Below are 18,384 nucleotides of genomic sequence, written 5' to 3'. Positions count from 1 at the left end.
TGGTGGTGGTGGTGGTGGTGGTGGTGGTGATGATGAAAATGATAATAATAATAATAATAATGTTGGTTCTTATATAGCTCTCTCCCATCCAGTCTGGGTGCTCAAAGCGCTTTGCAATTATTACCCCTGGCACAGATCTATAGCGGCACAGCAGCCCTTTACTTCCTCAACTCCCTGGGGAGCATACAATTCATTGCAGCCTTTATAAGCGCATAGGATTAAAGCATTCACATTGCAACCTCTATCCTACCAGGTCCTCAATTATACAGCTGGGTTGACTAAGGCACAGTCATGGTTCAAATCTTGCCCAAGGACTTTAGCCACTCAGATCAGAAACAAACGGCATCGATGGGGCGCGAACCTGCAACCTGCAATGATTATTATTATTATTGTGACGAATGTAGTCTATATTCTGCAGACCTTTTCATCAATGGCATATCATAAGGAGTGGTCAAAACGTGCTGCTGTCTTAGGGACGTTTACAGGACTAGACATTTTTAAAGTGGTAATATTTCAACAACGTGATAGTCTGTGGATCAATTAGTTGTTTGCTGTGTGGAATACATGAAATGAGATCTTTATCGAATTGTTGATAACTTTGACTTGAATTGCGCAATTAATACTTCATTAATTGATTGATCAACTAATAACTGTGGTTTACCATCCGACAGGTTGGTTGGTTAGCTATGTGGTTACCATCCAACAGGTTGGTTGGTTAGTTATGTGGTTTACCATCCGACAGGTTAATTGGTTAGTTGTGTGATTTACCATCCGACTGGTTAATTGGTTAGCTATGTGATTTACCACCCGATAAGTTGATTGGTTAGCTATGTGGTTTACCATCCGACAGGTTGATTGGTCAGTTGTGTGGGTTACCATCCGACAGGTTGATTGGCTAGCTATGTGGTTTACTATCCGACAGGTTGGTTGGTTAGTTGTGTGGTTTACCATCCGACAGGTTGGTTGGTTAGCTATGTGGTTTACCATCCGACAGGTTGGTTGGTTAGCTATGTGGTTTACCATACGACAGGTTGATTGGTTAATTGTGTGGTTTACCATCCGACAGGTTGATTGGTTAGCTATGTGGTTTACCATCCGACAGGTTGATTGGTTAGCTATGTGGTTTACCATCCGACAGGCTGGTTGGTTGGTTGGTTGGTTGGTTGGTTGGTTAGCTATGTGGTTTACCATCCGACAGGTTGGTTGGTTAGTTGTGTGGTTACCATCAACAGGTTGGTTGGTTAGTTGTGTGGGATAATCATTTGACAGGTTGGTTGTTTAGTTGTGTGGGGTAATCATCCAACAGGTTGGTTGGTTAGTTGTGTGGGATAATCATCCAACAGGTTGGTTGGTTAGTTGTGTGGGATAATCATTCGACAGGTTGGTTGGTTAGTTGTGTGGGATAATCATTCGACAGGTTGGTTGGTTAGTTGTGTGGGATAATCATCCGACAGGTTGGTTGGTTAGTTGTATGGGATAATCATCCGACAGGTTGGTTGGTTAGTTGTGTGGGATAATCATTCGACAGGTTGGTTGGTTAGTTGTGTGTGATAATCATTCGACAGGTTGGTTGGTTAGTTGTGTGGGATAATCATTCGACAGGTTGGTTGGTTAGTTGTGTGGGATAATCATTCGACAGGTTGGTTGGTTAGTTGTGTGGGATAATCATTCGACAGGTTGGTTGGTTAGTTGTGTGGGATAATCATTCGACAGGTTGGTTAGTTAGTTGTGTGGGATAATCATTCGACAGGTTGGTTGATTAGTTGTGTGGGATAATCATTCGACAGGTTGGTTGGTTAGTTGTGTGGGGTAATCATCCGACAGGTTGGTTGGTTAGTTGTGTGGGATTATCAAGCTGCCGGTAGGTGAATATATCATATATTTATAATTATTTCAGTTGGTTGATTTGGTAAATGTTGTATATATTGGCTGATTACTCGTAATTGAAAGTGGATGGATGGATTGATGGGCGGGGTTGAATAGGATGTTCATGTGAGTGTTATCCCACACAACTAACCAACCAACCTGTCGAATGAGTGTATGGCTGTCAGTCAGAAGCCCTAGAGAGAAATTGATGCGTAGTTTATTTTGATCCGGTCCTTCGGCTTTTGTAAGTTTATTTAGTCAGGGGTAGTTTCTATAGTCTCAATGACAGTTGTGTGTTTATGTATCATTTGTCTGTAACTTATAGATTGTATTTAATAGAAAGGCGATAGTCCGTTGCTCTTGGGCATTTAGGTTGTTGGAGTTGGAAGTTTTCAATTATATTGTTACTTGATCACTGGACATTGATTACAGCCTACATATTTGGTTTCTATTATTATATATGATTACACTTATGATGGATGCGTCCTATTTGAACTTGTTGAGACATTTACAGGGGTATCCAGACGAGGTAAGTGGATGGTGAGTGCCGAACCGTAGATTGTTGTAACATTACACGGGAATCCAAAGGAGGTAAGCGGGTGGTGCTGAGACGTGGATTGTTATAACATTACGCGGTTATCCAGACGAGGTAAGTGAATGATGTCGAAACATGGATATAAAGTAAACGGGTGATGCCGGAGCGTGGATTGTTTTAACGTTTCATAATACATGGAAATCCAGCCGAGGTAAGTTACCGAGGCGTAGACGAGCTAAGTGGGTGATGCCAAAACATATATTATTGTAATGTTTCACTGGCATCTAGACGAGGTTATTGGATGTACTGAAGTCTTGACTTGGTAAGTGAGTGGTGATGAAGTGTGGATGGTGCCAGACCGTCGAAGAGGTAAGTGGGTGGTGCCGAAGCGTAGATTGTTGTAACTTTACACGGTAATCGAGACGAGGTAAGTGAATGATGTCGAAGCATATATTATTGTAATGTTTTACTGGCATCCAGACGAGGTAATTGGATGTACTAAGGTCAAGGATTGGTAAGTGAGTGGTGATGAAGCGTAGAAATGTGGATGGTGCCGGACCGTCGAAGAGGTAAGTGGGTGTAGATTGTTGTAACTTTACACGGGAATCGAGACAAGGTAAGTGAATGATGCCGAAGTGTAGATTGATTGTAACGTAACACGACCGGGAATCCAGACGAGGTAAGTGAATGATGCCGAAGCGTGATATGTGGCTGGTGACGAAGCATAGACGAGGTAAGTGGATGATTCCGAAGCGTAGATTGATTGTAACGTTACACGACCGGGAATTCAGACGAGGTAAGTGGATGGTGCCGAAGTGTAGATTGATTGTAACGTTACACGACCGGGAATCCAGACGAGGTAAGTGGATGGTGCCGAAGTGTAGGTTGATTGTAACGTTACACGACCGGGAATCCAGACGAGGTAAGTGGATGATGCCGAAGTGTAGATTGTTGTAACTTTACACGGGAATCGAGACAAGGTAAGTGAATGATGCCGAAGTGTAGACTGATTGTAACGTAACACGACCGGGAATCCAGACGAGGTAAGTGGATGATGCCGAAGTGTAGATTGATTGTAACGTTACACGACCGGGAATTCAGACGAGGTAAGTGGATGGTGCCGAAGTGTAGGTTGATTGTAACGTAACACGACCGGGAATCCAGACGAGGTAAGTGGATGGTGCCGAAGTGTAGGTTGATTGTAACGTTACACGACCGGGAATCCAGACGAGGTAAGTGGATGATGCCGAAGTGTAGATTGATTGATTGTAACGTTACACGACCGGGAATCCAGACGAGGTAAGTGGATGATGCCGAAGTGTAGATTGATTGATTGTAACGTTACACGACCGGGAATCCAGACGAGGTAAGTGGATGGTGCCGAAGTGTAGATTGATTGATTGTAACGTTACACGACCGGGAATCCAGACGAGGTAAGTGGATGATGCAGAAGTGTAGGTTGATTGTAACGTTACACGACCGGGAATCCAGACGAGGTAAGTGGATGGTGCCGAAGTGTAGGTTGATTGTAACGTTACACGACCGGGAATCCAGACGAGGTAAGTGGATGGTGCCGAAGCTAGATTGATTGTAACGTTACACGACCGGGAATCCAGACGGGGTAAGTGGATGGTGCCGAAGTGTAGGTTGATTGTAACGTTACACGACCGGGAATCCAGACGAGGTAAGTGGATGGTGCCGAAGTGTAGATTGATTGATTGCAACGTTACACGACCGGGAATCCAGACGAGGTAAGTGGATGATGCCGAAGCATTGGTGAAATCAATACCAAATATCCGCAATCATAAAATTATGACCGTGGGGCATAAAGACATAGCAACTGCTGTCAGACAACTGAAATTCTAACTTCATGTGTTATCATCTGTTTGTTATGTCACCATCACTTTTATTTTGTTAATTTCTGAAAAAATACAATACCTAATCGGAAAAACAACAAATGAAGGATATTATGATCTGAGAAATTGTCTATCGATTAAATTAGACATGCTAATTTATTGAAATGTCATTTGTAATGCATTTTTTTTGTAGTTTTACAGCGAACCGCTATCTCGCGATACGGTTATAAAGGAAACTTTAAGATATATATATGTATATATATAATCACATGCTGGATTTTCCCGCGCAAAAGTCACCTGAGCAAGAAGCACAGGTACACACATATCGCTGAACATACCGTATATGACGTCGAAGGCAAGGGGCGCCGCATGCAAATACAGTGCTTGATTCGTCTCATTATGAAGTCACGTCCAATGATTGGACCACGGGATAATTGAATTCGAATGCTGTACTTCGCTGCCTCCCCTGTCTCCACGGCTCTCTAAATCGTGAAAAGAGAAGATATTTTTCCGAGCTGAAAATCAGATATTTTGGTTTGAGAAAGAGGCAGCGAATATAGAGAAAAGTCGCGGAGAGCGTCAGCTTACTGTTTGTCCGCAGTAAGCCTGAAAACGGACGTCATTCGGAGAGGAATTTAAACCGGCTTCGATAACAGTAAGCATCATCATGGGGTGTACCATGAGCGCTGAGGAAAGGGCTGCGTTAGAGAGAAGCCGGCAAATTGAAAAGAACCTAAAAGAAGATGGGATCAACGCTGCCAAAGATATTAAATTATTGCTATTAGGTAAGTATTAAAATATGCGTAAATTTTCATCGACAAGACGGGCCTCTTGACAGTGACCTTGGAATTTACAAGAAAGACGAGGATGAACGAACATCTCTGCATACTACATCAGTGATGTTGCTTACAGTGGCGACCATATTGGAAATACATCATGTCGACGGAATTCTTCTTGCCCATCGCGTACACTCACACAAATGCAATTCCCCTATTTTGAAAATCTGTCGCTTCTGTATTGAATTTTTCAGGGGCCGGTGAATCTGGAAAAAGCACCATAGTTAAACAAATGAGGTGAGTATGCCTTTATCATATAATGTGTTCCCTTTCCGTCCTTAAAATACATATATAAATAATGGAAATTGTCTTCTGTATTTCATCCACGCACAGGGCCTCAATAATAAGTGTACTGACAGACTGGCCAGATACGCAGTTTTACACGTATTAACCGATTTCCATTTGTTAGATATCATTTTACATTATATATTATTATATTTCTGTAAATATAACCACCCTTGGACACCAGTAAGGTTGTTTCTAGGAAAGCTTTGAATGAGAATACGTGTACTGCATAATTAGTTATCGCTATAAACCATTGTTTTGTGATGTTTTCCTTTTTACATGTAATTCTGTATTATTCAGAATATTTTATGACATTGTTTTATCTCTTATCTAGGATTATTCATGAAGATGGCTTTTCAATTGAGGATTTAAAACAATATAAGCCCGTTGTATTTTCTAATACGCTTCAATCAATGGTGGCGATGCTTCGTGCCATGGAAACGCTCAAAGTAGACTACGGCGACAAAGAGAGGGAGGTTAGTAAAGTGCTAATCTAATGCTGTGTTTTCTAATATTTTAGTAAGCTACTCTTAGTCTGTCGCAAAGCTTACAGTTTGCAAATTTATGTATTAGCCACAGGAAATATTTTTTATAATATCGAAAAATATGTGAATTTTGTAAACAATATAATATGGCGAGTTGAATGTTTATATTGTGAGTGTAATACACCAAAGTAGCTTATCATAAGGAGCATTCTCAATTACAATATTACAATATATCTTTGTTTATCGATTAGTGGGATTGTTTAATAGCAAAAAACTACTTTCCATTTTTATTACGTAATATATAGCTTTTAATTTTGCTTTTCAATGAATCGACCTAATTAAGTCTTGTACTATTAATATTAAAATGAGTGTGTGTGTGTGTGTGTGTGTGTGTGTGTGTGTGTGTGTGCGCGCGCGCGCGTGTGCGTGCGTGTGTGTGTGTGTGTTCTATACGCGCTAACGAGTTATCATTTGAAGTCAATTTTCTCCGGCGTATTATGTAAAGGCCAGGAAATATTTGAACGTTCGATGTGTTGTAAAAGTTGGATTCGCTAGACGAAGCTTGATTCCATCCATCTTGCTTCAAATTCACCGTGGAGTAACAACACAACAATTTTCAGCGAAACCCCTCGCGGGCCCCGCTCAATTCGAAATAATATATTGCATGACCGTAGCGGCGCACATACGACGACCCTGAGAAATCATTACTACACAGTCTCGGAGCGTGGAGATGATGTATTAAGCCGTGTCGTAAAGGGCATGTGACTGGCGTAAATTCTACTATAGTGGTGCAGTGTGCCCCAGAATTCAAACTGTTACCCGTAGGATAAATTAACCCACGACCTCCTATCTCTCTAGTGCCCTAATTACGGTATATACCTATTATGAAAAAAATGGCTGCCATCTTTGAGGCTTTTTAGCTCGCTTCAATCGATAAGCTTATGTAGATATAGAATAAAATATTTAACCTATTGTGGTCTTTGTAAAAATGGGGAAATTGAACACAGTGTCACTGCACTGGTTCATCCACTAGAAAGATTCTGTTGACGATGAAATGAAAGGCGGACAATAATTTATACGTTTTTGTAATCTGTTTCATGCAGGCTGCCTTAGTCAATGGTACATATAGCCTATGACCTATGCCGCATGTTATTTCACTTGAACACAATACAATAACGTATTGAACCAGTGTTTATACATCAATACAAAATACGATAGTACTCATAAAACCAACCAAAATTGAAGACAGTTACAATATACAAATAATTGTTTCTTATTTCCATCATATTGGATACAGAAAGACAGTTATGGGTTAATCTATAGATCTGTCAGCAGTCTTGACAAAATGCCTGTATTTTATCTGGTATCGATAAATTCATACTCCTATCTTCCTGATATGAATGTCATGACTCAATTAGGCTGATCGGGTTGATTTACGCGCTATGAAAGATGTCAGACAATTATGATACATAATGATGATACCTAATTACATTTCTTTCCATCGTGACCTTTTCATCGAAGACGGTCATGTCTCTGTAAATGTAAATAACTATTGTTGTACCGGTTCTATTTATTGTAAAGGGTAGTTACACTTGGTTCGATGCAAAGAATTTATCCAAACACAACCTTCATTTGATGACGTACGTGGGTAATTGTTTATGTCTTCCGATGACATGAACTGTTTATTTTGAACATTTCCTTAAATGGAAAAACTATTAAAACGTCATTTTAATGAATTTGTTGTCGAAAAAGACTAATTCAAAACAATTTTTCTAAGTATACAGTCGAAAACATAAATTTGAAATCCCATTAAATGTTCAAATTACTTTTACGGGAATGTCTATGGCATTGGGGAGAGGGGTCTAAGTGTAGTTTCTGTTGAGCGTGAGTAACCGACAAACATAGCAGAACATAACCAAGCAATCGGAGACAGACGTGTCAAAAGATTATAAAGATGAAGAAAGAGAAAGCATGGCATACCATAAAATAGCATAACAGAGTTCCATGTAGCGTGACATATATTGCATATCGTATGAAAAGATGTCCTCCATTTTCGTAGTAGATCTAGTGCAACGCAATGCAAGGTTAGCGCAGGGTCGACCTCCAACATAATTGTAATTTGTATCGAGAAGATTACACAGCGATGCCAAGAATATAATATAATGTATTATAAGAAGACACTATGTTGAATTTGAAATAACAATGTTATGAGATGAAGCAGAGGAACATAAGATCTGATTTCTTACTAGATACGTTGATGACGTAGGTGACAAAATAGCTAGCTACCAATTGACATTTTTATCAAATCAAGTGAACCTAATTCCAGGATAAATGTCATTTTCAGCTTGATTGTTACGAGTGCTAATCACCACTACATTTGGAATCTTCCATCGTGTCAATATTACAAACGTGTGCTTTCCAATCAGATAGCATGCATGTGATAACATGGATTCGCTACTCATCCCTGTGCAATATATGTGCGTGTGTTATTTCTCTCTAATTCAGGTGATGACTGTTTAACATTCATACAGATCATTTTACACATTTGTTTTTCATTTGAGATCAGGATCTAAAATTTCAATAGTAACTCAAACTCTAAACTAATACGAGATTAGTGAAAGTTTATTTTGATAAATGATGTACATCGTTCGTACAAGACCTAAGCAATTTTGAAATGACGATTTTGAGTTCGACAACTGACGAACCTTGCACACAGACGATAACCTCTGACCTGTACTGTCGCCACATTGTCGTCTGGCAAGAAGACGTCGACGTTCAATGAATAGCTGTATGTGGCTTCATTACTCAAATGTTGAGTGCTGAAATTCTTGCGACAAAACTTGGAATATATAATTACTTTATATTTTAAAATGAAGTGAGATTCAATGCATATATCATGATAAATGTGGGAAGTATTAACTGGCAATATGATGAAGGGGTTGGTGTATTTGATATGGAATGGTAATTTTACTGAAAAAAAGTGTAGTATAGACCAGAAAGACGATGCTTATAGTAGTGTAATATAGAATATTACCATGCTGAACGAATCATCGTAAACCACCCTACCACCGTTTTACGGCAACACTGATCTCTTCGACGCTGCCACTTTACGATAACGCAAAATCGTCTTCCACTTTTGTTTAACATTAATGCCATTTTGTGAATATGAAAGTGTACAGAAAATCGCTGGGAGGAATTCCCAGCACAAAAAATTTAAAAAAAAGAGAAAAGAAAAAAAGTGTAAAGTTATGTATTTGTGGACTTTATTGACGTCGTTAAACAAAAATACATTTATTCGTTGCGTAGAGAGTATTATATTAAACCCGAAACTTTTATTGTCGTATTTTATAGACAAAATTGGTGTGCACACTAAAATGAACGAAATTTAAGAACTTATTTATCTGAATATTTTTTAGACGTAGTCACCATTATGTTGTTTTTGGATTACGTGAATAAGAGAACTAATTTAAAAAATATAAAATACAAATTTTGACAGTGAAGCATACTACCAGCATTTTTATGAAGCTTTGCGACAAAAAGTATGAAAGTATATTAATGAGTATCTAGGTAATGAAAATATGTTGAGGGTCGAGTCATTTGTATACAGGGAAACAATGGCGTATTGTTTGTTTGTTTTCATCAATCATTCTTTCCTCTACAAAAGTGACAGCTGTTTTCTATCTTTATCGATTAGAAAGTAAACGTATGCTTTACCTCTTCACTTCTTTTAAAGGTTTTCATCCACACATTTATCATTACGTTTCCGTTTCGAATTTTAATGTTATAAATTCTGTTGTACAATATCGATACTTTATTTTTTATGAGATATGGCAATGTAGATATTGTCAACTACAGTGAAAGTTACCAAGGGTTGTCACGTGATCACATCAAGACTTCCCGTGCAATATTCACCGTTAACAAATAGTCATTTAGTATTGAAAGCTGTGCCGTCACCTGTGAGTGACCTCCGTTAACTTACGAGCCACAATGACCCACAATACCAAATATCATACTACACGACTTTCCATTCTTTGTTTTGCTGTTTTAAAATCCAATGCTGTACCCTTGAGTGATTGGTTAATGTGGAAAACAGGCTATGCAAAATAAAACTGTGCGTGAATAATGGGGAGGGGTCGGAAGTATGTGATTTCGCTTTCGACTGTGTTTACTGATATTCTGTGTGAATTTAACATAAACTATTTGTATACGCTTATGTTACTTTTTCTGTTAATATTAAAAGCACACCTGTTAATAATAATAACATGATCATCACGAGATAAACCCCTTGTATACACTCCGTCCTAATCAATCGGAGAACAAGTGACCCCGAGTTAAAGTAACAACGGGTATTAAACATTTCCGGCAAACTCTCTGGTGGCGAAACGTGCACGAGCGGAAAACATGGCATGATTACCGTTGAAGGTCTAACATTTCCCTGGATATTTCCACAAGGATGTTGTAGGTGTACAGTCAACGTGGTGTGTGTGTGTGTGTGTGTGTGTGTGTGTGTGTGTGTGTGTGTGTGTATGTGTGTGTGTGTGTGTGTGTGTGTGTGTGTGTGTGTGTGTGTGTATGTATGTGTGTGTGCGCGCGCGTGCGTGCGTGCCAGTGTGTGTAATTATTAGTTAATGGAGTGCTTCAAGCATCTTCTGCATTTTGCCGTTTTTTTCATTTGCACGTAAATTCCATAAATTTTTCTTTTATCAAACGCTAATGTTAAGAACATTTGATTAAGTCGGACATATTCCTTATATTGCTTTACTATGGTTCGAAAAACATAAATATACCACGCATAAGACTGCAAACCACTGTTAAATGATTCACATGAACTAACAGTATTACGTCTGACGTCACGGGCGTGTTGAGTAACAACAAGTGATAGATCTATAGTAAGCATATAGGTAACACGAGAATTTTAAACATTTAATATCACATCTATTTAGCGAGCGTCATAGCAACAAGAGTATTTTGGGATGACGTGCGTATGTACATTTGTTACGAGGTTTCTTGTATTCCAACGTCACAGCAACCACTACACTTTGGCTTCATATACGTACAATATTCATGTAGAACTTAATCAAAGTCTACTCAAATATTCACGTTTCATGATGAAGTTGTTTCATGTCAATAATGTATAGATATTTTATGAAAGTATTGATTTTTTATCCGTCTCCATTGATCTACTACAAGTTATGGTTTCTAAAACTAATAATCAATATTTGGATTTTATCAAAATTCGAAATCAAAGAAAAGTTTTAGTTATCAATCTGATTAAAATCGGATCAAGGACAATACTCGATTTCACATGCCTTTGACCATGTTTAATATTTTCTTAAGCTTGTTAGTTTATCTATTGGGTAATCGCCCTTTCCAATTGATAAACAGACGAGAACGCAAAGATGGCATAAAGAAAAAGAATATCCTCCTTGATAAGATGTTAATCAAATGATTTACATCTATGGTAAATTGATATATGATTTACATCTATGGTAAATTGATATATGATTTGCATCTATGGTAAATTGATATATTATTCATATCTATGGTAAATTGATATATGATTTACATCTATGGTAAATTGATAGACGATTCATATCTATGATAAATTTATAGATGATTTTACATATATGATAACAGTGACTCCGATGACGTACAAAGTAAATAGGATGTTTGAAATACCACAGTTTATTATTTCGAAAGTAAACGTAGATGATTTATTAGCAGATGTTATTCTCGGGTTTCGGTTTTTAATATTTCAGCATTGGACGTATTCACCTTTATATGTTTTCATAGTGTCTCTAGCCTGCTTGCTTTGTCCCTTTCTCCAAGGCTTCAAGAACCCTGTACAGTTGCCATGCCAACATAGACGTAATACGTTGCTTCTTAAGTCTGCATCTAGGGCGGGCTGTAGCGTTTTATCAAACGATCCTTGTAAAAATGGTGGGAAAACAACCTCAAAAAGGAAACTTAACTATTGATTTTCATTTGGTTACTTGCTTGGTGATTTTAACGTGACCCAGTCGATCTTGTTGAGTTTCGACTTACTTCATCAAACCGTTCAATAAAAAGTAAATCATCATCGCCATACATCATAATTTAAAAAATAGATTTTGTGGAATTTTGATAGCCTAATTGGATTCGCTGTAATTTCGACTTACGCAGGTAATGTCAATGATTTGAATAATTTTATAATATTCTACTGCTAGGCAATAGACATTGATTAATTACTCATTTCAAAATACAATATTCAACATACTAGTAGTTGAAACATGGTTCATGATCCAAACTAAGTAAAATGTTGAAATTTGTCAGACAATAATTTTCAGTTTATAGACATCAGAGGCTTGACTGTGTTTTTGTATGTCCTAATAGTAGCCTTTACCGTCTAAACAAAAAACCAACACTTGATACGGTTGTTACCGTTATCTCTACATATCACCCATTTATGTGCATGATTGAATTCCATTTATGTGATAATAAGACGTCAAACGCACATTGCATACATAATTTGTCACTTTTTAAAGAGACAAAATAGTATAAATTTAACAACTTGTCATTTCTGGATTTTGTGCTATATGTATTTCATACATGTCTCAAATTAATAGGGTCACGATGATTGACGGCCCCGATTTAACAATACACGCATGCGTCTAAAATACGTATGTCAAGGAAGTGTACATTTAGCTAATTCAATGATGATTTAGAAGAAAATGACCAGTTTTTGTCACCGTCTTGAGGCTGGAATATCGTATTTTTCTTTGGAAGCGTGTGAATCCATCTACGTATTCAAACGACAGTCGTTAGGGAGATGTATATCATCGTCGTAAATTCACCAGGCCTGTTTACGGCATCTGTAAACCACGCACCATCAGTAGAAAATAATACTCTTTGGCTTACGAGAATGCAAGTATGTGTGCTTTATCCACTTCAGTGAGATGTTCCCAAAATGGTAGATAGACGTCTATTGTCCATGCTTAAAGCATTTTGCCATAACCACATAGGACACATTGTAACCAACCTTTCCCACCTTGTACAATTATGTCGAACGATATCTGTATACATGTAGCTTACATCCTGTGTATACATATACTAAGAACATGTGTGGTATACTCTGGGTTCTTCATGATCTGTAAGTAAAAAAAACCACCATGCTAAAATTATAACCAATATATATATAAAATAGGGGGTGAGGATTTGAAATTTCTTTTAGCTAATAACACACACACACACACACACACACACACACACACACACACACACACACACATATATATATATATATATATATATATATATATATATATATATATATATATATATATATACACATACATACATACATACATACATACATACATACATACATACATACATACATACATACATACATACATACACACATACACACATACACACACGCACAATATGAACACTGTCCACGTGATTTTTATAGAGAAAATGTTACATCCACTTTGAAAACTGCGATATGAATAATGATAAATACTGCTTGGCAACCACACACTCACACACTATTAAACCCTGGTTTGAATACTAATTCTAATAATTCTAAGACAGAATTTAGCTTAACATAATGCAAGGGAGACTGAAGACATTCAATCATAACCAATTAACCGATAATCCTATTTTCTTATCAATTATCATTACTGTTCGCATTCTCAAGATAGTTAAATATATATTATGTCCGTGAAATTAATTGTATATCAGATGTTGTTATCACAAGCTTAAACACACGTTTTACAACCTACTTATTCCTTAGGAAATTCTTCATCGATCTTTAAAATTACAGCTGCATCTCTTAATTTTGTCGACATAATGATTATCTTTAGTTATTCTGTCACTGTATACGTTATTTGACATAGTACAGTATATGAATACCAAGTCACCATACACATTATTTAACACAGTATAGTATATGAAGACCAAGTCGCCATACACGTTATTTGACACAATACAGTATATGAATACCAAGTCACCATACACGTTATTTAACACAGTATAGTATATGAAGACCAAGTCACCATACACGTTATTTGACACAGTACAGTACATTTGTATATGAATACCAAGTCGGCATACACGTTATTTAACACAGTATAGTATATGAAGACCAAGTCACCATACACGTTATTTGACACAGTACAGTATATGAATACCAAGTCACCATACACGTTATTTGACACAGTACAGTATATGAATACCAAGTCACCATACACGTCATTTGGCACAGTACAGTATATGAAGACCAAGTCACCATACACGTTATTTGATACAGTACAGTATATGAATACCAAGTCACCATACACGTTATTTGACACAGTACAATATATGAATACCAAGTCACCATACACGTTATTTGATACAGCGCAATATATGAATACCAAGTCACCATACACGTTATTTGATACAGTGCAATATATGAATACCAAGTCACCATACACGTTATTTGATACAGTGCAATATATGAATACCAAGTCACCATACGTTATTTTTTTTACAAAGCTGTAGATATGTGAAGTGACAATCTCTGCTGTCGCAAAGAATTATGTATTTATCGTATTCAGTATCATTTTAATTATTTCACTTACCATATTTATTTTTCCCCACTATTAACGTGACACGTGTATTCTTAGCTGGCTAAGGATAAGTAATCATAAGGTAGTCTTCATAGAAATTGGTGCAAGGTGTGGTAATTAATAAGAATATAAGATTTAATCCTACGCATGCGTGTCGTTAAGTTAGTAGTTTGCTGATTTCCAAAGTCACGGTGTGATGATGATTGACGCACTGAGTGCATTCACACACTATAAAACATATGTTACTAGTAAGTTACAATTTACAATACAATATGTGTTCCTCACCTTTGACAGAACTACCATCTGTGAAATATTCACATCTCATTCAACCAAGTGGATATCGCTCTAACTGTCAGAGTGGATTTGATTTGAAAAGTGACACTTAACTCATTTAATTTGTGACTACTATTTAATACATGTCATTCACCAATTATACATTACGTAATCATGGTACTTGCAAGTCTTGATACATACTATAGAATTCGTGTTTACTTCATCAATGTATATCACTGCGTCATCAACATTTATGAATTTATATCAGATCACAAAGATGATTTTACTAGTGGGAGGGGCTCTATTTGAATTAATGTTAAAATTCTCTCCTCAATTGCAACCCTGTTGTGTAGTGTTGTTATTTATCACGTAAAACAACAATTCCAATTCAGAAATGTAGTAAAGTGACGGTTGTTACGCCACATACCTCTTTACGGCACTGTCCAGGGTGCACCGCAAAGAGGTATTTTTCGTTGCATACGTAAAAATATGCTCCGACTTGAAAGTATCTCAGTGTGTAGTAAAACAGAGTTTTTAATAGTCTGAAATGGATTTTTAAAAAGAAAACCAAACAGACATTGGTTTCGGGCATTCCACGTTAAAAACTAATGTCGTCACACTCGTTGTTAGCAAACAATCGTCATAAACGTGTCTTTCCTTTGCCTACTACGTACAAGCTATTACAGTCAACGCTATTCATTCCACAGTACAGAGGGTATTGATGACTGTGTAATACGTACACCGCCATGTGTGGTTAACGTAATCATACGTCGCAATTAGCAAGGGATAAACATGTCATTATATACTTACCACTGAGTACTCACGTGATACAATGATCCTAAAAGGAAGATACACATAATGTGTAAAGTACGAAGAACCCTGCATTTCATTTATATTTTCTCATCAATAACGTCCTGTTTTCGTAGATAATTCACCGATCCCGTCAACTTGTTTTATTCATGATTTGCTAAAAATGGGAAGATGTTCAGCCGTATTGTGTAACCCGGGAAGAAAGAAAATACAGCAACTTGTTATAAATGATACCTTGTTTTTTAGTATTCATTAATAGATACTTTTATGATAATTTCTTCAACGAAGAGATTCTAGCTGTATACCAACGTACGTATACAGTCTGTCATCGTAAAGATATTATGTATGTCTTGTACGAATTTACGATATTATGTATGTCTTGTACGTATACAGTCTGTCATCGTAAAGATACTGTGTATGTCTCGTACGTATATAGTCTGTCATCGTAAAGATACTGTGTATGCCTTGTACGTATACAGTCTGTCATCTTAAAGATACTGTGTATGCCTTGTACGTACACAGTCTGTCATCGTAAAGATACTGTGTATGTCTTGCACGTATACAGTCTGCCATCGTAAAGATACTGTGTATGCCTTGTACGTATACAGTCTGTCATCGTAAAGATACTGTGTATGCCTTGTACGTATACAGTCTGTCATCGTAAAGATACTGTGTATGCCTTGTACGTACACAGTCTGTCATCGTAAAGATACTGTGTATGTCTTTACGTACACAGTCTGTCATCGTAAAGATACTGTGTATGTCTTTACGTACACAGTCTGTCATCGTAAAGATACTGTGTATGTCTTGTACGTATAAAGTCTGTCATCGTAAAGATACTGTGTATGCCTTGTACGTATAAAGTCTGTCATCGTAAAGATACTGTGTATGCCTTGTACGTACACAGTCTGTCATCGTAAAGGTACTGTGTATGTCTTTGAATACTCGTGATGAATTATTCTGTCAATTGTAAGCAAATGAATCACACTTAAAATGTCAATAACTGATTATTCTTTCCAGACCGTAAAAACTAAGGATATGCAGAATTAAACTCCAATAAATCAATTCGCATAGACAAATACACGACTGAAGTCATTGACCGTCATCACATCACACATCACACGTGGGCGGCGAAGTCGCTGAACGTCGTGACGTAAAGCACTGCGACTAATTCCATTCACTTCTTTACATTCTATGCATGCTTCGAAATGACCAGTAGTAGTACTACTTAACGACATGACATCGCCAGACTGTCCTCATTTGAAATTGCGGCATCGCTAATTTACGTTCTCTGGAGAAGAACAAATGCTGCTCTAGCTTGCGAGAATAAGCCAGGCCAACGTATTGCAATTCTTGCTGATGATCGATTGAATAAATTCATGATAGGTAAAAGAGAAACTAGAACTAGAAACAGAAACTATAAACTATAAAGTATAAACACGTGGGAGCAAAAGCAGAGTTCAAGGGGCCAGCCTGTTACATATGCATTAAATTAGTTCTGTTTGACACATCATTTTTTTAGTGTCAAGTCCAGTAATATACACGTGTAAACGTAAGTAGAAAGTATGCCTTACCTATTTATAGAGAGTCGTAATGCTGAGATATCCTTTGAATAAGATTAGGTGACTGTAAGCAAATACGATTGCTTTCCAACCCAGCCACGCTTGACTTGAAATCAGTATCCGTCACGTGTAAACATGACAAACACGTCTTCCTCCAAATCACATGAGTTTTGTGACAGTGTGAGGGGTGGGGTGGGGGAGGGGTTAGGTGGCTGGTTTTATGAGTGAAAAATCTTCAGACTCATTCAGCCACAGCATATATTGATGTCTGTGTAAACAGGTACATGTAGGAATTGATTCGTGAAATTGACATGATTGTAAACAGGTACATGTAGGAATTGATTTGTGAAATTGACATGATGATGAAACCATAATCTCAATCGATCAAGGAGAACAGTCTGCAGATATATCGATGCTGAAGCTAAAATGTACCGTAAGTGAAAAATTGAGGCATAAACTACAGGTAAGAAAAACGCCATAGTATTCAGTGGGGTTTTAGCCTAGTACTCATCGGTAGACGTGATATACTGATTTTGCCAATATAATTAGATTTACTACGAACGTTTTGCCCAACCCAAACAACAAGTTCCTGTGATATCGCTTTACGCTTATTTCGTCACGTAAAATTATCATTTGACACGGTCTGCATTATTTCTATCTGGTGGCGTTATGAACACCAGATCATTTGATACACTCTTCGTCACATTAGAGTGTCAGAGTTCGACAGGGACATCTCTAGATTCCTTGACATGTCTAAAGTTGTAACATTTCAATGCAACAAGGACCACATCGACGAACGCATTAATATCTTAGGGACCTTTTTTTCAGTGTAAACTTAAAGATACAATTTATTTATCACAAGACGTAAACTATTGTACCCATTTCGCCCACCAAGACTCCATATGTACTAGTATATTCAAAAGTTCAAAATTTAAAACACATCATAAAAAGATAAAACATGGCATTTAACATGGTATCAAATACTTCAGAATTCTCCATGTTGATCAAAATTGAAAGTTGTTTATGCCGGAGAAGGTCTGGTAACGAGAAGTTGTTTATTTGTAGGAAGTAGATTTCTCCAAGCTATTAATATATACGAAATGAACAACTATTTGTCATTTTACAGTAGATCCGACCTACTTCTTGATGTTACCGTCTACAGATTTCTTTGTTTTCGATGTATCACATGTCAATTTCCCATGATTCACTGAGTAACACACCTACGCACACATATAATGATGACTGCCAATTAATGACTCAGACATAGTAACAAATAGCTTTT

At 37.3% G+C, this 18,384-nt stretch overlaps 1 protein-coding gene across 1 annotated transcript in view; it reads left to right on the top strand.

Moving 5' to 3' along the window:
* The first annotated feature begins 4,715 nt into the window (after window positions 1-4,715).
* The window catches only part of LOC144437122 (guanine nucleotide-binding protein G(o) subunit alpha-like), a 36,908-nt gene continuing 23,239 nt past the window's right edge, over window positions 4,716-18,384 (top strand). The window contains exons 1-3 of the mRNA XM_078125981.1: window positions 4,716-5,042; window positions 5,288-5,330; window positions 5,713-5,854. Of these exons, the coding sequence (XP_077982107.1) occupies window positions 4,925-5,042; window positions 5,288-5,330; window positions 5,713-5,854 (303 nt within the window). The 5' untranslated portion in view covers window positions 4,716-4,924. The remainder of the gene's footprint in view (window positions 5,043-5,287; window positions 5,331-5,712; window positions 5,855-18,384) is intronic.

This window comes from Glandiceps talaboti, chromosome 7 (genome assembly GCF_964340395.1).
Source record: "Glandiceps talaboti chromosome 7, keGlaTala1.1, whole genome shotgun sequence".
Taxonomy (NCBI): Eukaryota; Metazoa; Hemichordata; class Enteropneusta; family Spengelidae; genus Glandiceps; species Glandiceps talaboti.
The sequence above is the reverse complement of the archived record's forward strand: the minus strand, read 5'-3'. Positions and strand labels throughout refer to the sequence as shown.